General features: G+C 60.9%; 1 protein-coding gene across 1 annotated transcript in view; it reads left to right on the plus strand.

Moving 5' to 3' along the window:
• WDR1 (WD repeat domain 1) overlaps positions 1-14,768 on the plus strand; it is a 44,457-nt gene that overhangs the window by 27,136 nt on the left and 2,553 nt on the right. Inside the window, exons 7-14 of the mRNA XM_053217570.1 lie at positions 328-408; positions 632-865; positions 3,465-3,557; positions 5,288-5,439; positions 6,729-6,816; positions 10,359-10,469; positions 12,606-12,779; positions 14,512-14,656. Coding sequence (XP_053073545.1) covers positions 328-408; positions 632-865; positions 3,465-3,557; positions 5,288-5,439; positions 6,729-6,816; positions 10,359-10,469; positions 12,606-12,779; positions 14,512-14,656 — 1,078 coding nt within the window. The remainder of the gene's footprint in view (positions 1-327; positions 409-631; positions 866-3,464; positions 3,558-5,287; positions 5,440-6,728; positions 6,817-10,358; positions 10,470-12,605; positions 12,780-14,511; positions 14,657-14,768) is intronic.

The following is a 14,768-nucleotide window of genomic DNA, read 5'->3' on the forward strand; positions in this document are numbered from 1 at the left end:
AGAGGGGGAGAGAGAGAGAATCCCAGGCAGATTCTGCACTCAGTACAGAGCCTGACGTGGGGCTCGATCCCACAACCCTGAGATCACGACGTGAGCCAAAATCAAGAGTCAGGTACACAACTGACTGAGCCACACAGGCGCCCTGCCTTTCTCCTTTTTAATAGAGCTGGAAATCCCGTTAGCACTCGTTTTAGGTTGCTTTTTTTTAGGAGTCACGGTAGCAAACTCTTGACGATAGAGCCGTGGCAGGAAGGGCTGGTTTCACGCACAGCTGGCGAGAGCATCCTCACACCTGTGACCCGTGTGTGTGTGTTTATTCCTCGAAAGATCTACATCTATGACGGAAAGACGGGAGAGAAAGTGTGTGCCCTGGGAGGAAACAAGGCTCACGACGGAGGCATTTACGCCGTGAGTACAGATTTGTCTGTGGCTGTGGTCGGGCGGCGTCCGTGTTTGCCGTCATCAGTGAAGAGTTGGAAGCAGGGGCGGCGGTAGTGGGCTTCAGGGTCCCGTGGAAAGGGTGTCGTGGTCCCAGCGGGTCCCTCCCGGGCTGAGGGCTGTGGACAGGCTGCTTCCTGAGGCCCCTTCCCACTCTGTTCTCTGACACATGGCCCACTGTTCCGTTTGACAGATCAGTTGGAGTCCTGACAGCACCCACTTGCTTTCTGCCTCCGGAGACAAAACCTCTAAGATTTGGGACGTCAACGTGAACTCTGTCGTCAGCACGTTTACGATGGGCTCCACCGTCCTGGACCAGCAGCTGGGCTGCTTGTGGCAGAAGGACCACCTGCTCAGCGTCTCCCTGTCCGGGTACATCAATTACCTGGACAGAAACAACCCCAGCAAACCCCTGCGGGTCATCAAGGTGAGGCTGAGTTAGGGGCCGGCCCTGGGGGCTTGGCAAGTGGGACGTGCGTTCAGCAGAAGTGAGAGTCCGGATGTCGACTCTCCCCTTGAGTTTCTAGAAGCGCCAGGACTCAGGGCCGCCTGGGGTGTTGGACGGTGGCCCTCACCCTGCGGTCGGGAGCCCCTCTGGCCTCCCTGGGGCAGCCTCCCTCACTTCGGAGCTTCCAGGTGTAACACACGGAGCCCAAGGGCATCGCTACAGACACGGAGGGCCCGCAGAGAGCCTCGAGGAGGACCAGGAGGCCTTGGCGCTGGACCTTGGCATTTAGTTTAGGTGGCATTTGAACGTGGGAAGGAGAGACTTTGGGTTTTGGGTGGTTCAAGCAGGGAAGGCCCGTGGCAGGGAATGAGCTTGGAGAAGCAGGTGGACCTTAGGGTACAGAGGCCTTGAATGCCCAGCTGGGAGTTTGTGCAGCAGCAGGCCACGGGAGGTGGTAGGACCCTGTCCCCGGCTCCCGTCCTGTCACCTGCAGGCTTCCTTGGGCCAGGTGATGCCCAGGGTCTGCCCCCAGTGCCCCTCCTTTGACAGGGATGGGTGCGTCTTCTCCCGCCTCAGCCCTTGTGATCTCGCTATCTCTGGAAATCAGCAGCCAGGCAAGAGCCAGGAGCTCCCTGAGGACAGGGCGGGCTCTGCTGCTATCCCTGCAGGCCTTGCTTCTGCCCAGGAGTCAAGGGAGGCATGGTCCAGGGTGGGAACCACTGTGTCCCATTCAGGTGTGGATGCTGCGTGGAGGGAGGACTGAGCCACTGCAACGGCCACATCTGTCCTCACTGCTGGCCTCGTGCCATCTGCTCTCATGAAGCTTCACCCACCTTGGCCCTGAGGACAAGGCGTGGGGACCCCTCCTTGAGTTAGGCCCCAGCCTGGCGTGATGGACGTGCCGTGAAGGTGTATCCGGCCTGACACTGAGCATGGGGGAGCTGGGGGTGGGCCCCACCCCAGGACACAGTCACTTTGCTGGGCCTCCAGATGTGATGGGGAGAAATTGCTTGAGACATTCAGGCAACGCCATCAGCCCACCTGTGCCCAGGAGCGCGGTTTCCCGTAGGCCACCAGAAGCACAGGGACCACAAGTTAGGCTTCCGTCCTCCCAGGCCAGCTCAGGGAATCTTGTGGGCTTTTACAGTTCTCAGAAGAGACTCCTGGCCCCGTGCCTGCCAGTGTGTAGGTGTGTGAATCCCAACGTATCTGGTGCCGATCCTGGGCTGCAGGGGTTTCTAAGCCACATGTGGGAGCCCAGGAAAAGACTGGAGTCAGAAGAGCAGTTCTCAGCCTTGGTTGCATGTTCAGATTTAAAAAGGGCTGGTGCCTGGCTTGCCCCAGAGGGACTGGGTCATCCCCGTAGGGATGGGCCTAGGTGCTGGTACTTGTAAACACACCCAGGGGATTCTCCTGTGTAGCCGGAGCACCGATTCTCAAGGGAGAAGGTCCATCAGGCTCATCCGAGAGGGCCAGCTTGTTAAAACACGGCAGCTGGGTTCGTCCGTGGACATCTGTGGGGCACGCGAGAGCCCGGGGTTCTTACAAGTTCCCAGGTGAGGCAGCGACCCCAGGCAGGGATTGTGCACAGAGCCCCAGGGCATCTTACCGAGTGCAGGTCCCGAGTCCCCAGGACACAGGTGGATGCCCAGTGGGGCAGACTCTGGTCTGAGGACCACACTTAAAGTGTCAGGGCTGGCAGGGCCCTGTCCTAGAAGGAGACAGGAGGTGGGAGTAGCCCAATATGTCCCCTGAGAACTGTGCACCGTTCCTCTGAAGACACTTGCCGCATCGTGGCAACAAGTGGAACCCCACAGAAAGCTTGGAAGTTCCTGGGTGAGGGCCTGTGCAAAATTGTGCCAACCGTCAGCAGAGCGTTACTGGCAAAGGCCCTCCTCCCACCCCTGGTGAAGGGGGATCAGTGATCAGGCCCCCCACCCCCCTTAGCAGTTACAGAGGGGTTACGTGTCCCCTTTGCAGCAGAGGTCCGGCTGTAGAGTCCTGTGCCTGCCACGTTGCCAGGGAGGGAGGTTGGGGGCGGGGGGGGGTGGTCAGAGCCCTCGAACAGCTTGTGAGTTACAGGTCTGGGAAGAGAACAGGCTGTCAGCAGCACCCCAGGACTGCCTGGGTCTCTCTGGGTGGCCCGGACGCCTCTCCACCCGCCTCTGAGCGCCAGACCCTCCCGAGACCCGTCTGTTAGCTGCTGCAGCTCCACAGGTGTGAGCAGCATTTCCCCCTTTCGGGGGCGCTACTGAGACGAGGCTCTTGACTCCTGGGCTCCCTTAGATCCTGTCCTTGGTCCGGGTTGAGCTGAGGTACTAGGAGGGAAGAGGCTGCACGATACGATTTTGTCACCTGCTCAGTCAGCTGGGGATAAAGCCGACCAGGGCTCCGGGGAGGTGTTTGCAGGCACACGGGGGGCCGCCGGGTGTTGCCACTGACGTCAGCAGCAGTGTCGAGGGTCTTCCGCCTCTTTGTCACCCAGGGACACGTGTCAGTCAGTAGAGGGTGGCTGGCAAGTTGCAGCGGCAGGACTCTGTGCTCCGCGCTCACCCTGCCCCGTCCGTGTCCCCCACAGGGTCACAGCAAGTCAATCCAGTGTCTGACGGTGCACAAAAACGGAGGCAAGTCCTACATCTACTCTGGGAGCCACGATGGACACATTAATATCCTTTGACTCACAGAGCTGGCTGTGGGGCCGCTGGCAGGAGATGTGGGAGGTTTCTGTCCTCGCGGAGCCAGAGGCAAGGACAGCCAGGTGGCAGCAGCAGGGCGCAGCCAGCCCTGGCTGCTCAGACAGGCCGTGTCCACACTGGGGACAAGGCTGCAGCCCAGACCTGGCGGGTCACTTTTTCCTGGGCGGCTGGGAGTGGCTCTGGATGGAACTCTGGACCAAGCTGCCTCTCTTCCGCGTGGGCCCCTCGAGCGGCCCGATCCCTCTCATAAGCAGTAAGTCAGGAGTCTCAGAATTCAGTAGAAGCTAGAACCTTTCAGGACGGTCCCCTTGTTTTAAAAATGGAAGACTGAAGCTCAGAACTCTCCAGGGCCTTCCGCAGACTCACACTGCTTGCGGGCAGCAAGGGACTGGAGCCTGTTTCTCCCTCTGGTGAGGTTCCTGACGGTCCCTGGAGACTTTCTCTGGAGGCACGTTGAAGCCGCCCTCACAGCCGAGCTGTTTGTGGCCTGGGGCCGGTAGCCCCTCCTCCTCCCAGGACTGCGGTCCATAGGGTGCTGGGTGGGGCCCGGGCGGGTCATCCAGCTGCTGGCGCCATGTGAAAGGCCTGCCCCTGTGTGGACTGTTTCCTAGTCTGCGTGCTTCTTAGCTTCTGGAAGGGGCTGTCCCGGAACCGTGTGCTCCTTCCTCACCCCTGCAGAGCCGGCTCATCCCTCCAAGGCTCTGCGGTTTTCAGAGGAGAGATCCGACTAAGGAGGTCTCCCCACACCCCAGGGGAGGGGGCACATAGGTCACTCTATACCCCGTCAAATGTAAGGAGGGTGGCATACGGTGGGAGCTGCATTAGAATCAGAGGCAGAGAAGGCTCTAGAATCTGTCTCTCCTGGAGCAGCGTGCCATCTTCAGCTGCCCTGGCGTGGCCCCCCTCCCCTTCCAGGTCTGCCCCGGCATGGGAGCACGCCGACATGAACCCCCAAGGCTCCCAGGTACTAATGTTCCCTCGGGTATGGAGGGCTGGAGTCTCCATCACAAGAGCATGTCAACAGTGGAACACAACTATAGCTTTCTAATGGAGGTGATGATCTTTGTTTAAAGTGAGATTTGCGATTGTTCATATGAAAGAGAAGTCCCATAGCTTAAAACACACCTTCTACCGGAACACCCCAAACCCACGGTCTATAAACCCGCCCTGCCAGGTGGGTCAGCCCCGGCCTGTTACGTGGTGGTCCTACCTGGCCATCGGCTTGCGTGGGGAGGGACCAGACTCCTGCCGACAGTCCCAGGCTGGATGGCTCGCCGCAGAAAGCAGGCTGTAGCATGGACTCAGCCGCACAGCGTCCCATCCCGGTGACAGGTTACTGGCCAGCCTCCACTCTGGCAGGGCCCCGTCCCCTCACTGCAGGAGCCCGTCACGGGGGGGCTGTGACCCGCGCACACCGTCAGCTGGCAGGGACTGGTGCGGTCCCACAATCAGCTCCCGTGGCCTCAGGTTGCACTGTTTGTAACTCAGCGTGTCCTCAGTGGCCCGCTCACTGCGGGCTCGCTGCGACACCAGAACGCCTGTCCTGGAATTGAGACATAAACTCGCCCTGGGCTTCCCCTCGGGCCCCGTGCCCACGGTCCTGTCCCGAATATGCCGCCCCGAACAAGGGATGGTCAGGCCTCCCCAGTGGGGCCTGCACCATGTCCTGCAGGTGGCCTTTCCTTAACCCCCCGCCCCACATTACTGGGATTCAGAGACAGGGGAGAACGACTCCTTCGCCGGCAAGGGCCACACGAACCAGGTGTCCAGGATGACTGTGGACGAGTCTGGGCAGCTGGTGAGCTGCAGCATGGACGATACGGTGCGGTACACCAACCTCACGCTGAGGGACTACAGGTGAGGGGGCCATGGCCGGAGCGCGCGCCCTGGAACAGGAAGCCCTTTGCCTGCAGCGCTTAGTGCTGCCGATGACACGTGGCTCTTCTCAGCGCTGTCCCCAAAGGCTCCCGGGCCCAGGCCTTCGACCACGGGCCGGGTTAGGGTCCAGGTGTAGACTCTGCCTGGGAAGTAGGCAGAACATCTCAGCCCGAGCGCCTTCCTCATTGTGTTCCTCAACAGCGAAGGAAGGCAACAGAGGAGGCAAGGCTGCCTTGAGGGCTGTTGGGAAGGCCCAGCAAGGCCCTCGAAGGCCCCTGGCCCGTGGCAGGTGGCTCCAGAGGACAGACAGGCACCCAGGTGATCTGAGTAAGAGGCGGTGTTGTTTGGTCTGGCTCTGGGGTCTTGAACTGGCCGGCCCCGGAGCTGGGATAGCGGCTGTTAGCAAATAGCCTGTAGCTTCCCGTGCACAGTGGGGAAGAAGGAGAGCAAGGTCTGGCTCGTAGAAGCACGGATGGGGCACCTGTCTCCCCCCGCCCCCTGCCTTCCCACTGCGCTCCGTGCGCGGACCCCCGTCCCTCCAGACTCCTGGAGACATGCTGATGACCCTCACTTGGATGCGGTGTGTCCCCCGCGCCTGGCAGGACCGGGCCTGGAGTCAGCCGAGCCTCACAGTGAAGGGCAGAAGCTGGCCCAGAACCCGGTGTCCAGACTCCAGCCGCCCTCCATGCTGCCCCGTAGTGACCCCGCATCAGCACGGCCCCCGTGAAAGCCTTCCCGGGAGCTGCACGCGGTGCGGCGCCCTGAGCCTCACCGGGGGGAGACCCCCGAGCCATGTGGACCCCACATTTGGCCTGGTCACAGGGGTCTGTGTGTGCAAGTTCCCCTAGGGCGTGGTTCAGGGCGTCCGCCAAAAGCAAACAGGATTTTCACCCATGAACGTGCCAGCTTCTTCGGAAGGGTCACCGTGCTGAGCAGAGTGGCTGTGTGGCTGCTGGTGTGAGGGGTGGGCTCAGTTCGATCTGTGCCCTGGGAACGCCAGGGACGAGGGCCAACAGCTCGTCAGGGGCCCCCTTCCTTACTTCCTCTTGCCCGCCACCAGCCCCTGTGTGATCTCTGGTCTCTGTCCCAGAAAGGGTCCTTCTCTGTGGTCCCAGGTCTCCGCTCGTGGCTCCTGTGGCACGGACGGAGTAGAGCTTCCACTTCCTACCCCGAGTTGCTCGGGTGTGCAATGAGTGTGTGGTGTGCTTGACACGCACACTGAGCCCCCCGTGAGGCGGGTGTAATGTGTTTTCCCTCGTCTCCAACAGCGGGCAGGGGGTTGTGAAGCTGGACGTCCAACCCAAGTGCGTGGCTGTGGGCCCCGGAGGCTACACCGTGGTCGTGTGCATCGGGCAGGTAGGTCCGCGTTGGTCTGGCCGGAGGGAGCGGCAGAGCGCCAGGTCTGAGGTCCGAGCTGTGCTGCTCTCCCGTTTGACAGGAGCTCTGACACCTGTCTGTACCGAGCACTGCACGTGTGTTCGCTCAGTCGATCCTCAGCAGTCCTGTCCTCTAGGACAGCATCATCGCCATTTTATAGATGAGGACACAGAGGCACAAGGAGGGTAAGCCGCTTGCCCACGGTCTGCGGCGGACAGAGGGCGGAGCTGCGATTCGTACCTGGGCAGCTGTCGGGCATCAGGCACCCCGTTGCGACCGGCGCAACAAACACCGAGATCAGGGTCCTGAGGGTAGGGGAACGTAAGAAAAAAAAAGAAGAAGAGAAGCCAGTTTGGGAACAGGAGGGTCCCCTGGGCTGATGGCCCAAGTGACGGCTTTATTGTTGCCGTACACAATCTTTTATATCAAGACTCTCATGGGTCAGGTCATTCTAAGAATAAACAGGTTTCACATGATCACTGCCAGCCAAAACATTTAGTTCTGTGTACCTTGTGAACTTTCTAAACGGGTCACAACAAGACCTTGTTGATAGATTGCTAGCAAAACACAGTTCCCGTGTTTGTTTCTCTTTGACCCGGGGTAGAAAGGTGGGTAACGTTACTGCCAACACCCACAGACCACAGGCTTCAGGAATTAGATTTCTCAGCCTTGACAAGGCTTTCGTATGCCTTTGCAAGTGGGGGAATGGGAGGGGGAACCACCGGGTTGGCTGAGGCAACAGGGAGCTGTTGCTCGACCCGGTCTCAGCCTGGCACCGGGGTCCGGCCTCCCACAGCACCCCCCGTGTCCGTCGGCCCACACGGCCTGCTGGAGGCACAGCAGGGGCGGCGTCCTCCTCACGACCGGACTTCACCTCCCAGCCCCGAGCCCTGGAGCTGTGTGACTCCGTGCACGTTCCTCGCCCTCTCTGGGCTCTGCTTTTCTCCTCCCTCCCCAGCAGCTCACGGGGAGGATTTCGAGGACGTGTGGGTCCGGCCCCTCGTGCCCGTGTAAGTTCGTTCGTAAACGAGGCCGAGGCAGACAGTAGTCTGCTTTCTTCCCGAGGCTGCGTGATGGCCGGGGCGCCTGGGCCGTTCCAGCTGTGCAGCCTGGGTTCCTGTTCAAGACGGGCCACCTACACACCTGATCTTTCAGCATGTCAGCATCTCTGGTCTCTTGACCGAGACCCCAGCCTGACCCGCTCCATACCACGTCCTGCTCCGAAGCAGGCGGTGCGGGTCCGCACACCCGGGCGTCCCGGCATGTAGATCAGGGAGGGCAGGAGTGACCGAGTCCCTGATGGCAGGAGCCACAGCCCTGCTAGAGAAGGCTGGCCGCTCCGAGTAGCCGCGCCAGCGGACTTCCGCGTCCCAGATAACAGGAACTTCAGCCGGGCGATTACCAGGCAGCCTGGGTGGTCAGTGGGAGAACTGGAGTGAACCGCGTGGAGCCCTGTGGGGCGGGGGAGGGGGCACGGAGAGGCAGCCTTCCAGGAGGATGGGCGGGGCTGGGCTCTGTGGCAGGGCCTCGGGCGGCAGTTTCCTGCCTGCGGAGGGCCGTCCTGACAGGCCCTCCTCCAAGGCTCACGGCGAGGCGAGTGCAAGCAGGTCAGGGGGGCCACGGAGTTCCGTGCCATGCCGCTGCTGCCCTGGCCCTGCCCCTCCCCCGCTCCGGGTAGGAAGCTTCTCTTGAACTCCCCAGTGCAGGCCGTAGGGTCAGCGGAACATGCCAGAAGGGGGCTGTGATTCTAGGTCAGGAAACAGCCAGGGTCCAGCCTCGTCTCAGATGCTCATGCTCCTAAGGCCTCCCCTGTCGGGTAAAGCCAGTGCCCGCACCTGCTGGGCGGGTGACAGGGGCAGGTTGTTCAGGTGCATTTTGATGTCTCAGTGAGGGTACCGGCACCCACCCACCTGCTCCTCTTCCCCTGGCCCCCAGCCCATAGGACACCAGAAGCGGAAGCCACTGGAGGGGAGGGGTGGGGGGGGGGGGAGACAGCTGGCAGCTCGGGCCGGGGTGCGGTGGGGTGAAGACAAAGCTGTCCCTGATCAGGGCCATGCTGTCTGGGAACAGGCCAGTGAGCTGGTGGCAAGAGGGGAGGCAAGGAGCGAGTGGGGGTGCAGGGCAGCAGAGGGTCCCCACCAGATGGCAGGAGGTAGGCTGTGCTAGCCGGGGACGCTGAGGTCTTGTGGGCCGGGATGTGCGTCCCAGCTTGGTTGTTTGTTTTCTGGGTTTATTTTGGTTTTTTTCCTGTTTTTTATTAAAAAAATTTTTTTAATGTTTATTTTTGAGAAAGAGCATGTGAGTGGGGGAGGGGCAGAAAGAGGGAGACCCAGAATCCGAAGCAGCCTCCAGGCTCTGAGCTGTCAGCACAGAGCCCGACACCGGGCTCAAACTCACGAACTGTGAGATTATGACCTGAGCCGAAATCATGGTGGCTTAACTGACTGAGCCACCCAGGCGCCCCACAGCTTGGTTTTGCGAGTTGTGAGGCCTTGGACCTGTGGCTCTGGGTGTACCCCAGTTTCTCCTCCGCACGGTGGGTGGGGTGACGGTGCCCTCTCCAGGGTGGGGTGACGGTGCCCTCTCCAGGGTGGGGGAGGGGCCCACAGCGCGTGTAGCACCATTGGCAAGGCTGTGGCAAACGCTGCGTGAACTTCAGGCTATTTCGCTTCTGGAGGGGACTATATTTGATAATGTTGAGGCACCTCCAGCGTCTTTTAGCCTGGGAGGCTGAGTAGGTCTGTGTGCGGAGCCCCTCAGTGGGGCTGGGACGCCCAGGCGCTCAGCCCTGCCTGAGGACTCTGTCCTGCCCCCGACGGAGTCCGAGGGAAGCAGGGATGTGCTGCCAGGGGGCGCGGTGGGGCGCCTCCAGCCACCTCTCTGTGTGCCACCCGCGCTGTCCTTCCCGCTCCCTGGGACCAGGCGCGCTCTGGAGGAGGCCTGTTGGGGGGAAAGAGCCTCCGTGGACCTGGGCCTGGCTCTGCTCTCTGCCCACTGGCGCCCACACCTGGGGCCCGGTTTTCTGTCTGCAAGATGGGTACCAACGCCATCTCCCCAGCCGCGGGGGACGCCCGTCTGACACGTTGGAGGTTTCACACGCTGCAGATCGGAGCTGGTTTCTTTGGACCTGGGAAACCAGAACTGAGAATCGTCATGTGTCCCGTTCATTCCCAGTGTTGCCTTAGAGCCAAACGTTTGTGTCTCTTGAACCTCGTGAGAACACTGTTCGGCAAGGCTCGTTTACTGTGTAACGAGAGGAAGGGAGTTCAGATGGCAGATGGCTTCCCCGAGGAGTGGGTGCTCGTAGTGGCAATGGCAGTAACGTGGCGATGGTGACAGCAGCTGGTATTGTGATACCGTGACTAGGAACTGTCACTGTCCCCAACGGCTAGCAAGGGAGGGCGCACGGAACCAGGGTCCCAGGGCCCCCGCCCCCAGCGATCTTCGGGACAGAGCTCAGAGCAGGGCCGAGCAATCTGACCCTGGCCACTGCACCTTGACTAGTGGACTGTGCTTTTCAGATCGTCCTGCTCAAAGATCAGAAGAAGTGCTTCAGCATCGACGACCCTGGCTACGAGCCCGAAGTCGTGGCGGTGCACCCCAGCGGTGAGACGGTGGCTGTCGGGGGCGCGGTAAGGCTCCCGTCCCTCACGTCCTCTGCCCTGGCTTGTCTGGGTGGTTTGGGGGTGACACGAGCCGTATGAGTGCGGGGCTGACCCGAGGCAGGACGGGAGGGGAGTGGTGGGGGCCCCAGGCAGTGATCTTGGGCGGGGCAGTACTGGGCCGGAGGGCCTGCGGCAGGAGCCATCGGCCACGTGAGTACTTGGGGCACACGTGACTTGGCATGTTGAGAGGACCGGCATGGATGAGCTGGGCTTGCAGGTTGCAGAAGGGAGCGTGACGAGAAGATGCTCAGCGCCTCGGAAGCAGCGCTGACCCGATAGGTTCAGGGTTTTCCTTCAGTGCTGACCCCGTCGTGCGCCGTGTGGCGCTCCCGCTCTCTAAACCTAGAGCCTCGGGCCTGGTCTTTGCCCGCCAGGCCGAGGCAAACCGGTTCCCTTCTTCCCGTCTGGTCCTGGGGGGCCCCTGGCGGAGGAGGTCCGGCAGACCTTCGTGCCTCCAGGGAAGGAAGCGGGCGTCAGGCAGCACCTGCCGTGTCAGAGACCGGCCGGGGGCCGCCTGCTCCCCAGCCGCTTGAGGACCCGGGGACCAGCTGCCCACCGAGAGGCGCACGGCCGTCCTCATGGAGCCGCCGTGAGGGTCGAGAGGCTGGCCTGAGGGCGTGGCTTGCACCTGGCGCGTGGGGTGCATCAGCTCCGCGCTGGCCACTCCACTTGTCCTTGCTGCCTGTCCGTGCAGCAGCAGATGTGTCCCTGTGAGTGTGGCTGCCCCTCCACAGGGCGCACCGCATCTCCTCCCACCAGGCAGCCCAAGGCCGGGACTGGGCCACAGCCCCAGCGGTTCCCACAGGGCTCCCACCCGGCCCAGACACCGTCCCCGTCGGCCTGCGCACCTGCAGTCCCAGTGGTCTTTCCTGGGCCCGTCCCCCATTCCTTTCCAGATGCTGTCCTCTGGCAGGTTCTGAGAAACAGGTTTCACCTTTTTAGGGAGGAGCTCACAGCCATGGTCCTGGGGTAGGAGGTCAAGGTCAGATGTGGGGTTTGAACCTGGTGTTCCCCCTGCAAGGCCGTACCACTGTGCCCTGCTTATCAGACCTTTACTGTTTCTCTTGAAAAGAAAGATGGCTAGTTCGTCGTCTCCTCAGCTGGTACCCCGAGGCCTCGGCAGCTTCCATCTTTCCTGGTTGTCTACCACTCCTGGCCTATGAATCGCCATGATGGCACAGGACATACGTATGTCTATACCGAGTTTCCCCACGTCTCACACACACTAGCCGTCTTGGTTTATTTTGATGACCTTGCAGCAGGTAGCTGTCCCATCACGTACTTGGCCCAGTAGTGGACATCGGTGTGGGCCTCCCAGGATGTGCTTCATGTGCCATCTGTGAACATAGGCTTTTCCTTCGTTGGAATGTGTTCCTCGTGGGCAGTGTGCTCACGAGACGTGGAGCCCAGACCCCCGCTGCATTAGGCATCGGATGGGCTTGTTGCGTGAGCTCTAGGACTCCCATGGTCAGGAACCCTGCGGGGTCTGGACGTGGCTGTTCCTCCCATGTTAGAGGCAGAGAGGAGTGCGTCGTGGACATAGCTAGGAGACCTGAGATTGTTTGTGCCACACTGACAGCTCGGCTGCCCCGAGGGGGTGGGCTGGCCCTCCATCTGCCTCCCAGGGCAGCCACAGGGACATCCTAGGCAACAGCAGGCGGGACAGAGCGGGGCCTGGTCGGAGTGAGTTGGTACCTGAAGGAAGCAGGGCAGGGACAGAGCACAGGGGACAGGCAGTGTGGCCAGAGGGGACAGAGCCAGACCAAGGGCCCTCACTGGAGTGCTGTCGTGTATAGGTCATTCTCAGAGCTTGGCCTGTGGTCACCTGTGTTAGAATTTACTGGAACATTTATGAAAAAAGGCAGAATCCTGAGCACCCAAACACAGAATCAGAATTGGGGGTGCCTAGCATTCTGCATTTCAATTACCTTCCCGAGTAATTCTTCCCAATGTGCTGAGCGAGCCCTGGGAACTGCTGAGAGGTTTTAGGAGGGTGTCAGGAGCGTGTGTGTGTGTGTGTGTGTGCGCGTGCGCATGTGTACACGCCTGTGTGCACTCGTGTGCACACAACGGGAAGTGACCTGCCGCTCTTCTGTCCTGCAGGATGGGAATGTCCGCTTGTACTCCATCCTGGGCACCACGCTGAAGGACGAGGGCAAGCTCCTGGAGGCCAAGGGCCCTGTGACCGATGTGGCATACTCCCACGATGGCGCCTTCCTCGCCGTGTGTGACGCCAGCAAAGTGGTCACGGTCTTCAGCGTCGCTGATGGTTACTCGGTGAGTGGGCGGGTCGCGCGGCTCTGTCCCCGTGCCGGGCGGTGCAGATGGCAAGTGGGGAGCCATGGATGCCCAAAACCACGTGGCACCCATGCTCTCAGAGCTGAGTGACGTAGGGCAGGGAGATACCCCCTGTCGTCCAGGAGCTTGTGGCTGGTTAACGAGGCAGAACGGTTGCCAAGAAGGGCCCCGGGCACCGGCGAGGCGTGCTGGGAAGACAGACCGATCGGTCACCCGGATTGCCTGGCTAAGTGACTTCCGGGTCTCAGGGACCTTCTTTTTCGCCAAGGTCAAAGGGCTGAGACTAGATTTTCCTCTGGAGTCTCACTGCCATTTAAAGTCTTGGGAAGGTGGACACTGATCATCCCAGCACTGTTCATGTGGGGGCAGGGCGGGGGGGGGGGGGAGGCGGTGGGTAGGAAGCTGGGCAGCGGCTCGGCGAGGGTAGAGGTGCCTGGGCCTGGGAGGACAGCCAAGGAACTTCACAGCCAAGGGGCAGGAGCATTCATCGTGGGGAGAACTCGGGCCCAGAGCTGTTCGCCCCGGTTCACAGACAGGGGACTGAGCTCAGCTAGGGATTCTGTCGCTTGCTGTCTGTGGCCACAGCAGGGGGCACTGGCTGGGGGGTTCCGGGTCCCTGGGCCCTTCAGTGTGCCAGCCCCCGCACTTAGGATGGGTTGGAACATGGCAGAGGCTGAAGAATTTACCATCTAGATTCTGCCATTAATGTCTCGCTGTGTCCCCTCATCCATCCAGTCATTTTCATCTTCATTTTGGGTGCTTTTAAAGTAAACTACAGACAGCCGTAGGTTTCCCCGTAAATACTTAGGCTTATGTATCGTTAACTAGAGGGGAGTCTCCTTTTAGTTTATGTCTTTCCTGTAACGTCACTTCTGACGGCAGGTGTGAGCAAATGCAGGTATATGCTAGAGTCAGGCACACGCCTGGAACCCGGACCTCCACGGACATCACACCCCGCCTCCCAGATTTCCTTCGGCCCCTTACCACGTTCCTCAGACTCTATGTAAATGATTTCGTCTGTATACCGCCCAGGTCTGGTTCACAGCCTGCTAAGTAAGCGGTCCTCGGGAGCGGGACCAGCAGTGCACGGACCAGGCACACTTGGGAAAGAAAATCACCATCAGGTCGACCCTTTCTAGGGAATAAGAAAACGGAATGCTCTGAAGGAAAAGCATTCCTAAAGCATCAAGGGAAGCATTAGGCCTCGTCCAGCTCACAGCCTCTGTCCGGGCCCCTGCCCCCAGCCTGGGCTCCAGGGTAGAGGGCAGGTGTGTGAGGGGAGAGGCAGGCCAGCCTCCCTCTGCCCTGAGCATTCACTTCACTGAGTGCTGCCTGCACGGAGCGGGACCCCCTTGAGCCTGGGGGGCTGTTTCTCGGCAGGTGTTCCTGTCCCCTTGCTGGCCCAAGGGCTCAGTGTGGACCGCGCACACATCTAGCACTTCAGGATAAGTGCTGTGATGCAGGGGGCCCAGGGGACGCAGTGGCTGCTGCTTGATGTTGGGGCGCTCCTTCCTGGGCCTCAGTTTCCTCCTCTCACGGAGCAGCGGGCACCGCGGGTTCTTCTGAGGCGTCCGTGAGACGTGCACGGTGCCTGGCAGAGAAAGCGCCTCTGAAGTCGACCCTCATTGTCACCGCGAGGGCCGGGCGAGGTGACACATGCCACTCTGGCCTGAACCCTGACTACCACCTTCTGTTCTCACCCCGCGACTAGGAGAACAACGTCTTTTATGGACACCATGCAAAGATCGTCTGCCTGGCCTGGTCCCCAGACAACGAACACTTTGCGTCCGGCGGCATGGACATGATGGTGTACGTCTGGACCCTGAGTGACCCCGAGACCAGGGTCAAGATCCAAGGTGACTCTCGCTCCCGCCTCGGCTCCCCGGGCCTGAGTGTCCCGTCTGTTTCCGGGGAGTTGGCCGGGAGGCACGGTTCCGTCTGCTGCGTTCTGCCAGCCCCTGCTAGACA

This window comes from Acinonyx jubatus, chromosome B1 (assembly GCF_027475565.1).
Source record: "Acinonyx jubatus isolate Ajub_Pintada_27869175 chromosome B1, VMU_Ajub_asm_v1.0, whole genome shotgun sequence".
Classification (NCBI taxonomy): domain Eukaryota; kingdom Metazoa; phylum Chordata; class Mammalia; order Carnivora; family Felidae; genus Acinonyx; species Acinonyx jubatus.